Below are 18,201 nucleotides of genomic sequence, written 5' to 3'. Positions count from 1 at the left end.
GTTGTATTGAGTCATATAGAGCTGATATGAAGCTATGCGTGAAATTAGCATAGCTCCGTGATACACTTTTCTTCCTACACTATCCAGGAATTTGTTGTCCTTGGTAGGTGGGGTTGAAGAGTGTGGTTTTTGGCGCTTAGCTTTCTTTTGAGCCGACTCAACGACGACAGAGCGATGATCCAGCTGAAGCTTCTGAAAACCTGGTGCTGACTGGACTAGGTATGTGGAGTCAGCTTTTTTGTTGACTGGGGAAATCGAGGAAGGAGATTCCCAGTTCTTCTTCAGAAGATCCAGAAACACCTGGTGAATAGGGATGGAAGCGATGATTTTAGGAGCATCCAGAAATTGGAGAAGTTCCATCATCTGGTGTCTGTCATCTTTTTCAGATTGTAGCTGAAAGGGGACCACCTCTGACATCTCCTTCACAAAATTAATAAAGGAGAGATCCTCAGGAGGAGAACGCTTTCTACTCTCTGTAGGGGACGGTGGCGAAGGCAAATCCGTGTCAGAAGAGGTGTCATCTCCCCAGGTATCATAGGGATCCTGTGGGGCTTGAAGCCCTGAAGGTCCTGGTTGAGGGTCCAGGATATTGAGAGGAATCACCTCGGGTATGGAGAATAATCTCGATGGCATCGGTGCTGAAGGCGGAACCGGAAACGGCATCGAGGGCTTCGGTGCTGTCGATGGAATTGGTGCCGGCCTTGGAATCGGTGGAGCCGACGGATATATCGGTGAGGGATGAGAAGGCACCGATGGGACCACCCCTGAAGGGGGAATAACAAACGGTGTTTCCCCTCCCGATGATAATTCCGTCGGAGACGGTGGTGTTGCAGGTGGTACTGGAATCATTGATGGAAGGGCCGTTAGCAGCGCTTCCATACCGGTGCAGTAACCGGTGCTAGTGTTCCCACTAGTGGCTCAACTGTCGGGTCCTTGCTCGGTGGCGGAGTCGGTGCCGGAGTCGGTGCTGGAGTCGGTGCCGAAGTCGGTGCCGGTGGAGGTTGGAACTCTGCATCGCCCTTTTCGATGGCCTCCTGAACCAGCCGGTCCAGTTCTTCCCGGAGACCAAGTGGGTAACGAGACCCGGCTCAACGGGAGAGGGAGGCGGAGGCAGAGCCGGAGGGACCACCGTAACCGGTGGGATCACGGCTCCCACACCCGGAAGGGGTGAGGGTTTCCTCGGTGCCTGCGAGCGAGACGCGGACGGTGCCAGGTCCGATCGAGGCTTTTTAGTCGGTGGCTCGGTCTGTGCGGAGGTCGATGGTTGTGGATCCTCGACAGGCCGAGACTTGTGCCGTCGGGTGGCGATGTTTTTCTTTCCGATCCCCTCGCCCATCCGGGGAAGGGACGGGAGTCGACGGCCGTGAAGTCATCAATGGTGGACGGTCACCGGAGGGTTGACGATAATGGTGCAACTTCGACGGTGCCGGTTCCGATGACGTTGATGCTATCGATGGCGTTGGGGTGCGAGCATTGTACATAATTTCTGTACACAGGGACAGGGCAACAAGAACACTTCGATTCAGCAAAAGATTTTAAAATATAATTTATTCAGCTGTTTAAAATAGATTCCAAAACAAGTGTTCCTGGGAGATGCAATATGAATGCCCTCTATCAGTAATAACTAGCATCTCAGTGAATCTCTGACATGCCCTGACTTATATAATCAAAATACACACTACCGAAGTTTCCCGAATGAATGACGTGACTGCCCAAAGACTTCTTTACAAAGATACCTTATGCTGTTGTCATGACAATCTATCATGTATAGGAAATGCTTGTGAGGACATCCCCCATTCAGTTGTAAAAATCATTCATTTACTAGTCTTTCCTGAAACCACCCTTCCATGATAAAAGTTCCTGTATCACCCTGGCTTTGATGCAATGTATTCTTCTGTTCTTTTGTTGTTCTTTGTTGTGTAAACAAACCGTAAGTCAGTGGCTTCAATAGGAGTCAGGCCCGAATTCCGTTTCTTGGCACCAGGACTCAATCAATGCTGCCACCTTACAGGATCTTCTTTTCAACTGGTTTCCATCCGTTGAAATTATGCATCTGTAAGACAAAAGCTTGCATCCTGGCTTCATGCAAACTAAGTTTCCCTGTATTGTGGTGCAAACAGTCATTGATGCCTTGCTGTGCAGAGCTTACAAGTTTCCCAAATCTTCTACATCCTTCGAATCTGTGATAGTCAGAAAGTCTCTCAGAGTTCATTCACCTCTGACAGGCCACAGTACAGCAGAGGCATCTGGGTATTTTTGGTTGTCTGCTCGGCCTATTCTTCAGCATGGAAGAGGAGCCCCATCTTCTCCATCCTGGCCTTGCGACCTTTGGGCGTCATTAAGGCACATTTGGTGCAAGTCAGGACATCATGCTCGCTGCCTAGACACAAAACACAGACCCTGTGGGGGTCTGTGATTGACATGGTCCGGGTGCAATCCGGACATCGGCGAAACCCCGTCGCCATGGACTTGGGCCAAAAATTTAGCCGCGGGATTAGCGACTGTCGACAGGCCTCAAGGGCCAAATTCGACGTAAGTCGACAAAAAACGGTAAAAAACTTACCGGAATTCCGCGAATGTAAAAATTTGCTGAAGGGAGACCCCCGAGGGGCAAATTTTCTTCAGAATATAGAAATTCAGATTTCCTGTCAGGAAACGTGGTTAGGAGCTCCTTTCACCGCGTGGCAACTGCTGCGCGGAAAAAAGAAGACTGAAGGGAGACCCCTGCTGGCTGCAGGGTCAGTGCCGTGCTGGGCATGCCCAGTAGGGGCCAGTCAAAGTTCTGTTAAACTTTGACAGAAGTTTTCTGTGGTGGGCTCCATCCTCGATGTCACCCATTTGTGAGGACAACCATCCTGCTTGTCCTGTGAGAATGCATGGTATTTCAAATAGCATGTTATCTGCCCCCCCCCCCCCAAAAAAAAAAAAAGGGTGCAATGCGGGAATGATAATGAGTAGATTAGCAAACAAAAGCATGGAAATCAGTTCACTGCTAGGCTAAATCACTTAAGCTATTTGCTCTACAGTTAGCTACATCTCCAGAGTTCCAGCTAACTTTCCCCAGGAGCAGCAGTACACTTTTAAAGGGGTTGACTGGCCCAAACGGTGCTCTCCTAGTCGCCGGGAAAGATACCATGGCTTAGTAAATATAAAGATACTTGTCCAAGCTCACAAAAAGGGTCAGCAGGATTTGAATGCTGGCTTCACCTGGTTCACAGCCAGCTGCTCTAACCATTAGGCAACTCCTCCACTCCTATTTACAAAGCAGTACCGTAAACCCCAGAATGCTAAAGAACTAGAGTTCAGAAAGAGAAGTAAGTCCCAGTACCACTGGGGTTAGTTGAGAAGCAGAGGCAGAGGCAGAATTAGCAAAGAACCTTTCTTTATTTGAAATGCACGTTGTCATTTGGATTTTGAATGGCAAGTTAGCTTGCAGGACTCTTCCACAAGGGAAGGACGATTTTCAAAGTCATCTGCCCAGTTAAAATAAAGATTTCCCTGGGTGAAATGACTTGGCAAAAAATTGCCCTTTTCTACCCACCCTAAATTATGTGAAGGCTCTCATGGTGCACATACTCTAACCCATATTGATAAAAGGCATTCCCGGAGGCGTGTTTCGGTCGGGGGATTGAAATAGCACGTGTGCATGACATTTTCAAATATTACACATGGCAACCTGCCCAAGCAGCAAGTGCAAAGGAATGTGGAGACATTTTGCATGCGTACTTTGTGGCTACTAATTTTCAATGGGTAATAATTGTCATTGTTTCCCTCGGAAAACAGGCTGCAGGGTACCTGGCTGTAAGTGCAAATAATGCAGCCTATTCAAAAGTGCCCCCTCCAAGAATAATTTGCAAAGCTATTCATGTGGGTAAATTGTGATTTACCCAGTAAAATGGCAGACTGAAAACTGTCCTAGCTTTATCTGGCTAAAAGTATGCCCAGGGATTCTATAGCCCGCATGCTTTTATCTGGAACGAAGGACGTGTTCCTGGAGGTGTTGTGGGCAGGATTGGAAAACAATGTGCATAGACAGAATTTTCAAATGTATGCACTCTATTTGCCAGCAAAACTCTGCCCTAAGAAAAGGCAGGTCCAAAATCAATTTACAATATGCACGTACTTTCCTTTTGAAAATTAAATATAACATCTGTGGGTACAAAAATTGACCCCTATATGCAGAAGGCTTGTGGCTGTCTGTCTTCTGTACTATAAGATGATCTCTCATCCTGTGGGAGCTCAGAATCTTGTCAGCAGGGAAATTTGCTAATTATTTTGTCTCTAAGGGGGTCATTTATCAAAGTGCTATATGGTGTTTTTGTATGTGATGCAAATGAGAGAGCGAGAGAAAGGGAGAGAGAGACTATCCTAGCCATAATGCCCTCACACTAGATAGGAATTTATATCTCTATGGGAGGCCCACCTAGTCACTCGAGGTGCGGTTTAGATATTAGTGTAAGGGTTAGGGGCCACTTTGACATTCAAAGTGAGACGTACGATCAGAACAGTGCTCTCTTGTGAAGATTTGATGACTTTGGAGTGAGGAAACTCACCCAAAGATGAGATTTGAGCAATGTTCTCTCAACCTAGCTTGATCTCATCTTTGGTTGAGTTTCCTCACTCCAAAGGTCATCAAATCTTCACAAGAGATAACTGTTCTGTTCGTACATCTCACTTTGAATGTCAAAGTGGCCCCTAACCCCTACAGTAATATCTAAACCTCACCTCGAGTGACTAGGTGGGCCTCCCAAAGAGATATAAATACCTATCTATTGTAACAGCATTATATCTAGGCACTCTCTCTCCCCCCCCCCCCCCCCCAGTGGTGGCAAGACAGCCCTGATAGATAGGCAGGCTCTCCAGGAGCTTAACACTACTAAACATGGTCCCCCCAGTGGTTGTATGTAGGAAATACAACCATTCTGGCATATCACAAACTGCAAAAAAGTTATCACAATTTGCACTAAGATAGCACTTCACAAATTGCAATAAACTGCCTATTACCATAAAACACACCCCTTTCCCTATCACATGCAATATTTAGTGCATTTTGATAAATCCAGGCCTAAGATTGATATTCAAAAAGAATTCACACAAAATGATTTACAACTTGATTTTGACTCAACTAGTTATGGTGTCTTCAAGCAAAGCTCCAAGGCAATACTTTTCTGCAAGTCAACAAAATTTCTCAAATTGGCAAGCAAAACATTATTCAGTCTATGAGAGTGACTACTTCAGTATCAGATCCGATTGGTCAAGAAATCTGAATCGGGTTTAGTTTTTTACCTTACTATAATCTAACCTTCAGCTACGTGTGGTCCACGCTAAGTTAAAGCAGTCTCTGATCATGCTTTCTGAAGGACAGTCGGCTTGACCATATCTGTTTGAAAAGTTATAGACCAATTTTTAATTTACCATTTTTAGCCAAAAGTTTAGAGAAAATGATCTGTAATGAATTACTTAATTTCTTGACAAAAGTGAATACATTACACCCCAGACCATCTGGATTTAGTGCTGGATTTAGTACAGAAATGGCACTGTAGCTCTTACAAATGAAATTAGGTCATGGCTGTTTCAGGTAAGGATTCCATATTTATTCTTCTAGACATTAATGCTGCTTTTAACTCAATCAATCACATGTTGTTATTATAATCATTCAAAGATTTAGGATTAGGACATTCTGTTCTTAAATGGTTCTCCTCTTATTTAGCAGACTATCTTTAGAATCTCATATGAACATGATGTTTCTACACTACATCCTTGTGCTTTGGGGTCCCTCAGGACTCAATATTGGCACCATTATTATTTGATCTCTATCTTGCTCCAATGGCCTTATTAAGCCAGGCCTTCAGTTTTAGTGGTTACTTATATAAGGATGACATACAGTTAGTGGCCTTTTTTGATTCGTGATCTCCTATTAATTGGTCTTGTTCAAATGCTTGCTTCCTAGCTAAAAGACCTCAAACTGAAGCTTAATCCTTTTAAGATAGAAGAACTTTGAATTAGGATGCTGAGATGGTAACTTTGAAATAGCTGCGCAGGCACACATATATGCGCGTATGCTGGCTCGCACCAAAGGAAGCAGCATTATTATAACTTACGCGCATATATGCAAGCATGGTATAAAATAGGCTGTATACATACATGTGTGCACAGTTTTATATGGGCGTGTGCATATACACGCAAACATCGCCTCTTCTGCGTAAATGGGGGGATTTTAGTAGACACGCGCACCGATGCAATTACCAGTTTCCCCAGTTTGTTCCCAGTTTGCCCAGGTAAAGGATAGGACTTTCTAACCCTCCCTAGAAATTTAGCCTCCTTTTACCCTGATAGCCCCTACCTTTAAAACCCTGCTGACTAGACTAGTTTTGTTTTAGGACGTACATGCCATCCATTGCAGAAGGAAAGTTTCTGCAGTAGGGGACCCCGGTTCGGGCCTGTGCACATAATGGTTTCATTATTAAATCCTGGAATGAGCATGCCCCGCCCAGACCAGGCCCATTCCCCACCCCTTTTTCAGACAAAATCTTTTGTGCATATACAGGGAGGTACACGCATACGTGGACACCTTTTACCGTATAATCTGCGCGGTACATGCCGGCCAGACTTCTGTGAATATTTCCTAGCTCTGGCGCATATTAGGCTTTTAAAATTCACCTATTAAGTTAACTCTTCCTGAACAAATGAGTGTGACGATTTATCTGAAAGATTTGGTAACACTATTGAGTATCAGATCAGATTCTTAATTACTTATGACTGATCACATTTACTCTGCAGTGAAAAAATGCTTTAATTTGTGGGTCCTTCAACAGATTCAGTATTTTCTCACTAGGAAGGACTTAGAAACCCTAATCCATTCATTTATTCTTTCAAGAATTGATTATTGTAATTCTCTCTATCAGGGATGCACTAATTGTCTTTTCAGGTGTCTTCAATTATCCAAAATACTGCAGCCAAACTTGCAGGCCAATACAGTACAGTGCGCTCTGACGGAGCACACTGTTAGCCGGCATTTGGACGCACGTTTTGGATGTGCTAGCTTTACCCCTTATTCAGTAAGGGGTAATAGTGCGTCCAAAACACACATCCAATCCCCCCGAACCTAATAGTGCCCGCAACATGCACATGCATGTAGATGGCCCTATTAGGTATTCCCGCGCGATTCAGTAAGTAAAATGTGCAGCCATGCCGCACATTTTACTTTAAGAAATTAGCACCTACCCAAAGGCAGGCGCTAATTTCTCCGGGTACCGGGAAAGTGCACAGAAAAGCAGTAAAAACTGCTTTTCTGTGCACCCTCCGACTTAATATCATGGCAATATTAAGTCGGAGGTCCCGAAAGTTTAAAAAAGTAAAAAAAAAAAAAAAATTTGAAATAGGCCCGTGGCTTGAAAACCGGACGCTCAATTTTGCCGGCGTCCGGTTTCCGAACCCGTGGCTGTCAGCGAGCTCGAGAACTGGCACTGGCAAAATTGAGCGTCAGCTGTCAAACCTGCTGACAGCCGCCTCTTTTTACCGCCGGGCCTAATTTTAATAAATTAAAATACTGAATCGCGTGCACAGGAGAGTGGTCTGTATGCATGCGCTGGGAGAGCGGGCGCTCGTCCGCTCTCCCGCGTTTTTACTGTATCGGCCCGTTTATTTGGGTAAAAAAATATGATTCTGTTTTGCCACTTCTCATCAAGCTATATTGTTTGGTTTTCAAAGCTTTTGGCAACAGGGAACCCACAATATCTGGCCAATCTCCTGTGTCCCTAAATAGTTCATCTTCTGAGTTCCTGTCAACAAGATCCGATTAAAATCCCAACTCCATTGAGGATTATTATTTTTATTATTTATTAGGCTTGTTGAATCACAATTCTTACATATCAATGCGATGTACATAAATTAAAAAATAAGCTCACCCTTCAGATTGCTTTCAGTTATATAGTGTTGTCTATCCGGAATTGTATCCCTTTAGTAATCAGGAAGATAAATAATTATTTTAAATTCCATAAATTGAAGAATTGGCTGTTTTCTCATGCATTTGATGTTTAATTTTTTTAAATTTGTTTTCTTTTTTAACTTTAAAAAATGAATTTAATATTGGATTTATCAGTTTTTATTTCTTTGTACTTTTGTTTTTGAATATACTATTGATGCGTATTTTATTTTTATTTTGTAAACTGCTTTGATGATGATTATTATCATTTATTAGGTTTGTTGAATTGCAATTCTTACATAAGTATATCAATGTGATGTACATATATTAAAAATAAATATAAAATACATTAAAGCTAAAAGTAATGCAAACTATAGATTCAAAATCTAAAACTAAAATTAAAATATTGACTTAAAAAACAATGAAAATAAAAGAAGATTAAAAAAACAGATCCAAACTATAGTAAACTAAGGAAAGTAACATTAAATATATGTATAAATACTTAGAACATAGATATCTATAAAATCAGAGGAGCAGTTTATCTTGGAAGATCTTTGTGAAAAGGAAAGTTTTAAGGAACTTCCTAATGGGGTTATTTTCTAAAGGCTTATCGCATGTGAACAGGGCCTTTTGCATGCAATATCATGCAAATTAGGGGGAGGGGAGGAGTCAGGGAGGGGCAGAGTCAGGGCAGGAAGGGGAGGAGTCGGGGAGGGCAGGGGCGGAGTCAGCGGTGTCTTCGCTGCCGGCGATAATGTTACTGTTGCGACCGTCACTGCCCGATGTCTCCACTACGCCCACCTTACCTCTTTGGTGACTCCCTCTTGCCTGCTGGAAGTTTGGGCTGCCGCGGTGTCATCGTGCCATTCTCATCCAGCGTCCCCAGACCGGCTAGACGCCATACTCCGCCATGTTTCCCAGCAGCCTAAGGGCGCACGCGTGGCGCGGCCCCAAATCAATTACCAGCAGTGGCGTGAACCTCAGGGGTGTCCCCCTGAGTGTGACGTCATCTCCACCGGAAATTTAAGGTCTCTGATATCGCTAACTAATCAAGTTAGCATAGAGTTTCCTTGCTACTCTGCCTCCTCGGACTTACCAGGGGTACCCGCTCATCGGGGGCCTCGCTTTCTCTTTCCTTTTCAGATCGCAGTCTGGAACTGGTACTCACTCCTCACTCCTCGATCCTCGAAGTCATCGCTGCCTACTACACCAGTGAGTTACCATCTCTCTCTCAGATTGTTCCCTGGAACCAGGTACTCACTCCTCGAGGGCCTTATCCTTTCCAACTCCTGGGCTGCTTCTAAGAGACTATTGTGTGAGTGTTACCATCAAGGACCTACTCCTGACCTCTGCATACCCTGCATATTCACTATATTCAGTTTCTCTACAGCTCAGTTATCCAGGATTGCTGTTCCAGTATCTGAGGGACTACAGCCCAGCCGGGTGTTCTAGCTCACTACTGCCACCTCTGGTGGTTCCATATACTGTCTAATAAAAGAACTAGTGTGTGTCTGTCTCCATACTCTGAGCCTGACCGGTGGTCCCTCTCGGGATCTTCCCCCGAGGGTGTGGTCATCTGCCACCGGCCCAAGGATCTACCCACAACTACCTCATACACTAACAGTTACAAACATTATCGTCGGCAGTAGGGCACCAAATAGCGCCACCTTTCATGGTGGCGCTATTCGGTGCGAAAGCTGGCAGCCCGCACACCGCCGTGGAGAGAAGGCTCCGGGCTTTCGCAGGCCCGCCCCCTCCACCCCCCGTTTTCGCAGGATTCATCATTCTGCGAAGAATGATGAATCCTGGCCTAAGTTTGGAATAGTTTATTTCAAGGTGTAATGCCAAAGGAAAAGAGTTCCGAAGACTGGGTGCCAGATAAGAAAGGCAGATTTCACAAGTGTATTCCAGTCTCAGTTTAGTGAGAGGAGAACTAGAAGTTCTAGTTGTGAGGAACATAGAGTACATGAGGTAAATATGGGAGAAGAATATTGGACAAATATGAAGGAATACCCAGCGAAAGGCCAATCTTGAACTGAATTCTATATGACACTGGAAGCTTATGAAGTTCAATGAGTAGTGGTGTGACGTGATCAAATTTCCTCTTACTGAAGATTATTTTAGCTGCTGTGTTCTGTACTGTTTGAAGTCTGTGAACTTGCTTGGAAAAGAGTTCATGTAGTATGGAATTGCAATAGTCTAGTCTATTGAGTATAAGAGAATGGGTGAGCGTTTTCAAGCCCTTAATTTCTAAAAATGGTTTGAATCTTCTAATGAACCGTAAGAAAAAATAGGATCGCTGAATTAGGGAAGAAACATAGGAAGAGAACTGGAGTGAAGAATCTAGTTGTACCCCTAATGAAATGACTGTATTCTTCAGAGGTATTGGAGTTCCAGCCATGATAGGAGTAGGTAAGTCCACTGGATCTTTATTTCTGGTTAACTAAACGGCCTTAGATTTTTCAGAATTAACTTTAAGTTTAGAGGACCAAAGTCAAGTGGTTATCTCAGAGAGGCAAATATTAAATGATTCTATATTGATTAGCAGTTAATTAGCAGTTAATCAAATAATACAAAATAATTATAATAATAATTGTGCACAGTATTCTATGAGGTACCATCAAGGACAATATCACCTCTTTTTTTCTGTTGAACATTCCTCCTTCTATGCACACAAGCATCTTTCTGGCTCGTGCCATCATCTTATCCACCTATTTGGCCACTTTAAGAACATCAGATAGGACCATTCCCAGATCCTGCTCTTGTTTCAAGTTTAGAAGAATTTCACCTCTTATACTTGCCTTTGGTTTTTTGCAATCCAAATTCATGACCTGCATTTTGTTAACTTTATATCGTAACTGCTCCTCATGGTTTCCATACCTTCCTGGGGGTCTAACCTTTGCAGCATTGGGCCTGGGTATGAGCCCCAGCCTAGGCCGAGGCCCAGGCATTGAGACCCAGCCACTGGGTCAAGCCGAAGTCACGGCGACCTACTGTGCCCTTGGCCTACACAAGATTAAGGCTCTGGCCTGGGCCTTGGCCAAAGCCAACAGATTCCCACTGGGGTCCAAGGCATCAGCCATGTCTCCACTGAGACCCTGGCATCGCACTTGGGCTTAGGCTGAGGCTCCTGCTTTATGCCTTGGCCTAGGCCCTAGGCAAGGCCCCGGCTTCAGGCCTAGGCCGAGGTGCCAGCGTTGCACTTGGGCATAGGCTGCGATCCTTGCTTTGGGTCTCAGTCTATGCCCTAGGCAAGGCCCCAGCTATGGGCCTAGACCTAGGCCTGAATCTTTATTTATTTATTTTATTTATTTATTTATTATTTTTGTTATACCGAGTTTCATGATAGGCATCACATCAACCCGGTTTACAAATAACAATGTGTGTAAAGTATAGCGTAACGTAATAAATATTTCCAATACAACTGTGAACTTTAAATACAGAGAATCAATTAGAAGGTGTGAGAAAAAAAAGAATCAATTAGAATCAAATAGAATCAATTAGAATCAAAAAGAATCAATTAGAAGGTGTGAGAAAAAAAAAAGGTCTTTAGTTTAAAAAGAAATGAATGAATATGATTCATTTCATTCGGGGGCCCCAGATTTGTTTCCTTTGTGAGGACCCCCGATTCATTTCAGGTCCCTGCCGAATGAAATGAATTTGCCTTATTCGTCACGTTTTGCAGTTTCATTTTAAACAAATGCATATCTCTATAAGTCGTCTATGTAGACCTGTGTCAAATAGCTAGTAATTAATATAGAGAAGACAGAATTCCTTCATTTAGAAAGGGAAAAAAAATATGGAGATCTCACACAACCCTATCACACTCAATAACAGCAAACAAATAATACTTGCAGAGAAAGTACGAAACCTAGGAGTAATAATAGACACAGAACTAAGCTTAAAACAACATATATCCATAAAAGTAAAGGAAGGATACGCCAAACTCATGGTCCTCAGAAAACTTAAACCACTCCTATCATCCGCCAACTTTCGATCAGTACTGCAAGCGCTAATATTTGCAAGCACTGACTATTGCAATACCCTTCTACTAGGTTTACCATACACCTCCATAAGACCACTACAAATATTGCAGAACACAGCTGCAAGAGTATTAACTGGAAAAAGGAAAAGAGACCACATTACGAAAACACTGGCTGAATTGCACTGGCTTCCCATTGAACAAAGAATACAGTACAAAACACTATGCACCATACACAAATTAATACACAACGAAAATGCAGACTGGCTTAACACAGCCCTTCGTGTACACATCCCCAACAGAAATCTAAGATCAGCCAACAAAGCACTTCTAACGATTCCATCAGTCAAAACAGCAAGACTAACCCAGGTAAGAGAGAGAGCGTTATCCTTAGCGGGACCCATACTATGGAACTCCATACCCTTGGAATTAAGACTACAACGAGAAAACAAAACGTTCAGAAAAAATCTAAAAACTTGGCTATTTAAACAAGCCTTTCAAAAAGAGAAGGGAGAATAGATTCCAGGGAATTGCAAGGTTCAAACCAGGGAAGTGCGAGATACAAAACACCCACACAAACAGGAATCACTAAGGGTGTACGTTTTTAATTGAATTCATCACTAAAGGAAAAGTTAAATCTATAGAATGAGTCCCAGACTCAAAACTGCTATAGAATTGACCTGGACACAATAGTCATCACACTCATTTAATAACTAGCATTGATTAAAAACTATGTTACCGAACCTAATGGCACCTGTGTAAACTGTTAGATTTTAATAAAATTACTTTTTGTGCCTTACTGTAAACCGTTGTGATGGTATCCACCTTAATGACGGTATAGAAAAGATTTAAAATAAATAAATAAAATAAATAAATATAAGAAGTAAAATATAAGACCTGCACGTGGGCACATATGTGTGTGCATTTGCCGACGCATGCACATGGCTGCAGCAATTTTCTAACATATGCGCATACATGCGCGTTATACCATCAGCTATAATTGCGTACGTGTGCACGATTTTATATTCACATGCGCATATGGCGACTTGAGTATGTAAGTAGAGGGAATTTTAGTAGCTATGCACACTGATGCAATTACCTGTTTCCCCAGTTTGTTTCCAGTTCTGCCCATTAAAGGAGAGGATTTCCTAAACCCCCTAGCTAACTTGCCTCTCTTTTACCCTACTAGCCGTGAGCCTTAGCATCCCGATGACTAGCCTAATTTTTTTGTTACACGACTTACACACATAACAAAAGTAAAGTTACACAGTAGGGGACGCCGTAAATACTTACGCACAGACTTCATGTTGCAGTTCCGTCCTGCCCATGTCATGCCCATGCTCGGCCCAGACCACACCTACGCCCCACCCCTTTTGGTGAGAAAAAATGTTATGGGGCGGATTTTCAGAGCCCTGCTCGCCTAAATCCGCCCAAAACCGGGCTGATTTAGGCGAGCAGGGCCCTGCGCGCCGGTGAGCCTATTTTACATAGGCCTACCGGCGCGCTCAGAGCCCCGGGACTCGCGTAAGTCCCGGGGTTCTCCGAGGGGGGCGTGTCGGGGGCGGGCCCGGTCGTTGCGGCGTTTAGGGAGCGTGTCGGCAGCGTTTTGGGGGGTGGGTACGGGGGCGTGGCTACGGCCCGGGGCGGTCCGGGGGCATGGCCGCGCCCTCCGTGCCCGCCCCCAGGTCGCGTCCCGGCACGCAACAGGCCCGCTGGCGCGCGGGGATTTACTTCTCCCTCCGGGAGGCGTACATCCCTGGAGAAAGGTAAGGGGGGGGTGTAGACAGGGCCGGGCGGGTGGGTTAGGTAGAGGAAGGGAGGGGAAGGTGAGGGGAGGGCGTTAGAGGATTCCCTCCAAGGCCGCTCCGATTTCGGAGCGGCCTTGGAGGGAACGGGGGTAGGCTGCGCGGCTCGGTGCGCGCCGGCTATACAGAATTCATAGCCTTGCGCGCGCCGATCCAGGATTTTAGTGGATACGCGCGGCTCCGCGCGTATCTACTAAAATCCAGCGTACTTTTGCTTGCGCCTGATGTGCCAGCAAAAGTACGCCTATTCGCGTTTTTTGAAAATCTACCCCTATGTGTGTACCAGGAGAAACGTGTGTATCTGCACAGGTTTTAAAATCCATGCAGCATGCACCAGGCCAAGTCACACGTGTATCTCCCAGCTTTGGCACATGTAGGGCTCTCAAAATTGACCAGTAAGTGCACTACATCTAGTGCTCTTTTCTGATTCAACTCTCTGGTCAACCAATCAAAGAAATTGATCACATTCTTCAGACAAAATCTATCCCTGATAAAACCATTCTGCCTCAGAACTTGTAATTCATTGGCTTCCAGAAATTGCACTATTCACTGTTTTAGCAGTTTCCATTAATTTACGCACTACAAAAGGTCAGACTAATCGGCATGCAGTCGCTTCTTCCTTACTTCCACTTTATAAATTCTAAAGCAATGGTACCAAACTCTGGTTCTCAAGGGACACAAACTGGCCTGGTTTTCTGGATAAGCAAAATACATAAGTTAACTATAAACCCAGCTGTCCTGAATAAACTGGAATCTTTGTAGGTCAGAATAGATTTTAAAAGACCAATAAATAAGAGGCTTTAGTATGTGAACTTTAAGAAGATTCATCTGAAGGCAAGACCTATGTGGTCTCCAAAGCTCACATATTTACTGCAAAAATTTGATTTGTTTTATCTTTAATGGGTATTACAACCTACGAAGTGTATACAATACCTTAAAACTGTGGAGTATTTCTACAGCAGGAAAGGCTGTACCTCCTCTATGTTGCTTGGAAAGGGCAGTGCATTTATTTTTATGGAGGTGGGGCAGGCAGTAAGTAAACAAAAAAAGAGAAGAATTTCCCAAAAATTGAAGTCTTCAAGCAAATGAAGTGATATAGAGTGAAATGTTAAATAGTGCAAAGTAAATTTTCAAAATGAATTTAAAAGAGCAAAACAGAAAAGGTTACATGCATTTTTCAAGGCTTAGATACTAAACTGCACAATTTGTTCACAAAAGAAAGCAATAAAAAAAACACATGCAAAATGGCGTAAATGCACAAAAATACTAATTTTGGTGTTTCGTGCTTTTTTTCACATTGGACTCTTTTGCAAAAAAGAAAAACAACTTGCAAAATTGCCCTCTTGCAAGTAAAATATTTTCATGCATAGTCTGTGAGAGCTTTGGGGTAGATTTTCAAAGGGTTGCGTGCATAAGATACTCGCGCAACCCCCAAAAACATCCCCCTGCACGCGCCGAGCCTATCTTGCATAGGCTCGGCGGCGCGCGCAAGCCCCGGGACGCGCGCATGTCCCGGGGCTTCGAAAAATGGGTGCTCCGGGGGTGTGGCCACAGTCCGGTGGCGTGTCTGGGGGCATAGCTGCGGTCCGGGGGCGTGACCGAGTGCCCCGACACAGCAGCCTGTGTCAGGGCCTGGCCAGCCAGCACGCGCAAGTTATGCCTGCCTCGGGAAGGCGTAACTTTCTCAACAAAGGTAGGGGGGGATTTAGTTAGGGCTGGGGGGTGGGATAGGTAGGGGAAGGGAGGGAAAGGTGGGGGGGGGGGGCCGGAAAAAAGTTCCCTCCGAGGCCGCTCTGAAATTGGAGTGGCCTCGGAGGGAACGGAGGCAGGTTGCTCGGCTCGGCACGCGCAGGTTGCATAATTGTGCATCCCCCAGCGCGTGCCGACCCTGGATTTTATAACATGCGTGCAGCAGTGCGCGCATGTTATAAAATTGGGCGTAGATTTGTTCGCGCTGGGTTGTGCGAACAAATCTACGCCCGCGCATATGTTTTAAGATCTGCCCCTTGCCCTATGCGTACATGTGATAGTTTACTAAAATCCTGAGTTACTGATCTGTTGCAATGCAATATCATGCAAAGCAGCTCATTAATTCAGAATTGAGCGAAAACCTGCACATGAAGATATCTTTGCAAGCTGTTTTTTGAAAAAAGATAACTACATCTCAAGGCAATGGCTATCTTTATTGGCCATGTCCCACAGATACATTTCTTGTGAAAGTCTGCTGTGGATCTCTTTTGCACCAATAGCAAACTTTCACTAAATTGTGGGAAATCCTGTAGATCAGTACACTGGCCCCTTAATCTTAATTTAGTCTAATGGTCAGGGTTCCATAAGGACTATTATATATCAAAAGGATGATTCAATCTTGCTTTTACCTAGTAACATACATGGATTCAAAGTTCTACTTTAGAGAAATAAGAAGTATTAGTACATGCAAACAATGGAATAAATCTGCAGCTGAACCTGCATAAAGATGCAGAACAGAACCAGCTGGGGATCCTGCTTATGGTGAATGATGTCACCAGAACTATCAAAAAGAATACACTGACCTTATTCACAAAGGACACTTCCCATGATGTGCCAACTGGAAAGATCTTACTGAATAAGGCCTTCGAGGCTCATGTTGTAAAGAATGCTACTATCAGCCATTAACACACATTACTTTTCTAAAACAGCCCATGTTAATGATATGCAAATGAGTTTTACATTAATTTGCTAGCAATAAATTTATGTTAACACAAATTTTAGCACAAAAACTTATCTACTCCTTCTGAGATGTGACTAAGGTTAACACAGACCTGTTAACAAAAAACCTTAGTCATTTGCAAGTTTTAACATGCATTTTTCTATGTGCTAGTAGGTATTATAACACTTGCATGCTAATTTACACATGTTAAAAGCACTGTTAATGCACATAAATTAATCATAAACTAAATTTTGCATGCCAACAGAGCTTGTAACACATTCTAATGCTTGTGATAGTATTAGCACACTTTAGGGCATTTATCCCACAGAGAAAAAGATTTATTGCTTTGATATCGCTGGGCTGAAAGCCAGGAACTCAAAAGGTTTATCGTGTTGAAACCAAGTTTAAGCTGGGTAAATCATTTCTTTTTAAAATATGGCTCCTTTATCCAGCTAAATATTTGCAGGTAATTTTGCTACCCGATTTAGCCCAGGAATTTTAGGAGTACGTTCTTTAGATTTATCTAGGAAGCATGATATTCAACTCTGTGCCCTTAAATTGGTGTAGACAAACCTGTCCACACAAATTACAGCTCAAAATCTGACCACACCAATTTTGTGCAGCCAAATTTATGCAAATATTCAGCAGCACTTTTAATTGGATAAGTGTGGCTGAATATCCTGCTAAAAGTAATCAGGAACATTTATTTTTCAATATCAAACCCATTGGTGTCTATCCAAACACTAAATACCTGCTGGTGCTAAATTTTAATACGTAAATCCTTTTTTCAAAAACTATTCACTATTCCTTCTGTACTTCTTAAATAGGAAAAGATACTTTTCCAACCTTCCTTCTTCTTTTACCTGTCCTTAAAAGACTGCAACCTGTAACATGGTAACTTTTAGGCGTCAACCAAAGCCAATGGACAGTCAAAATATTTCTGCTTTAAAGCAAACTCTGCATTCTTAAAAACTTTCCAGGTTTTAAAAGACAGCGTGGAAATATTCTGTGCAAAGTAAGAGACAAGCTGTGCAGACTTACAGCAAAGTAAATGGCATAAAAACTATTTGATAGTGAATTAATTAGAAACTTACTGTTTGGTGACAGAATGTCTACATCTGTGTAACATACTTGTGGCTAGTCAGATGATCTGTAGATATTATGGGTATCTATAGATAAAACATATTTAAAATGAATATTGCATGCAAGCAAGCCAACTACAACTTTTATTCAAAAATAAAATGGTGAAAAAACAGTCATGTTGTCGGTCTTACAGTTTTAATCAATGGCTTTCCCGTTGTTAATTTAAATGTTAAAGTAGCAAATTATAGTTAATTATTACACACTAACTTTAAATGGGTGCCACCAGCTGTACAGGAAGTATAAGATGTTATACATTACAAAAGTTCATGCAGAGCAGTAATTGGATAATAAAAAAGCCCTTTTTGTTGGCCTACACAAAAGCGTGATGTCGGCATTTTTCTCACACATGTTAATGTTTTTAACTAATGCCGGAACAAGTGGGGTTTCACCTACAATTAATGAATTCAAGATAATAAAAAATTCAAACCAAAATAATTATTGTATTTTACATTTTTTTAGAAAATCCTAACGATAATTCAATAAAATTGAAAAATAAACCACAAAACCCAGTTAAACAAATAAATAACTAAATAAATAAAAGGCCAGTAGTCAAATGTTATATTCTGTCACTTGGAAGAGAACTTCTAATACATTCAGTAAAATAAGCACAAGGTTTCCAGCAATGTATTTAGCCAATAAATGATCTGTAATAATGGAA

General features: G+C 43.0%; 1 protein-coding gene across 18 annotated transcripts in view; it reads right to left on the bottom strand.

The window, feature by feature from the left end:
- Positions 1 to 18,201, bottom strand: part of MBNL1 (muscleblind like splicing regulator 1) — a 623,451-nt gene that overhangs the window by 15,660 nt on the left and 589,590 nt on the right. For all 18 annotated transcript variants that reach the window (XM_029615932.1, XM_029615940.1, XM_029615930.1 and 15 more), the window contains one exon: positions 17,495 to 17,569. In XM_029615932.1, coding sequence (XP_029471792.1) covers positions 17,513 to 17,569 — 57 coding nt within the window. In that variant the 3' untranslated portion in view covers positions 17,495 to 17,512. The remainder of the gene's footprint in view (positions 1 to 17,494; positions 17,570 to 18,201) is intronic.

Source organism: Rhinatrema bivittatum, chromosome 9 (assembly GCF_901001135.1).
Source record: "Rhinatrema bivittatum chromosome 9, aRhiBiv1.1, whole genome shotgun sequence".
Classification (NCBI taxonomy): Eukaryota; Metazoa; Chordata; class Amphibia; order Gymnophiona; family Rhinatrematidae; genus Rhinatrema; species Rhinatrema bivittatum.
Note: the sequence above shows the minus strand (reverse complement) of the source record. Positions and strands in the feature narration are given on the sequence as shown.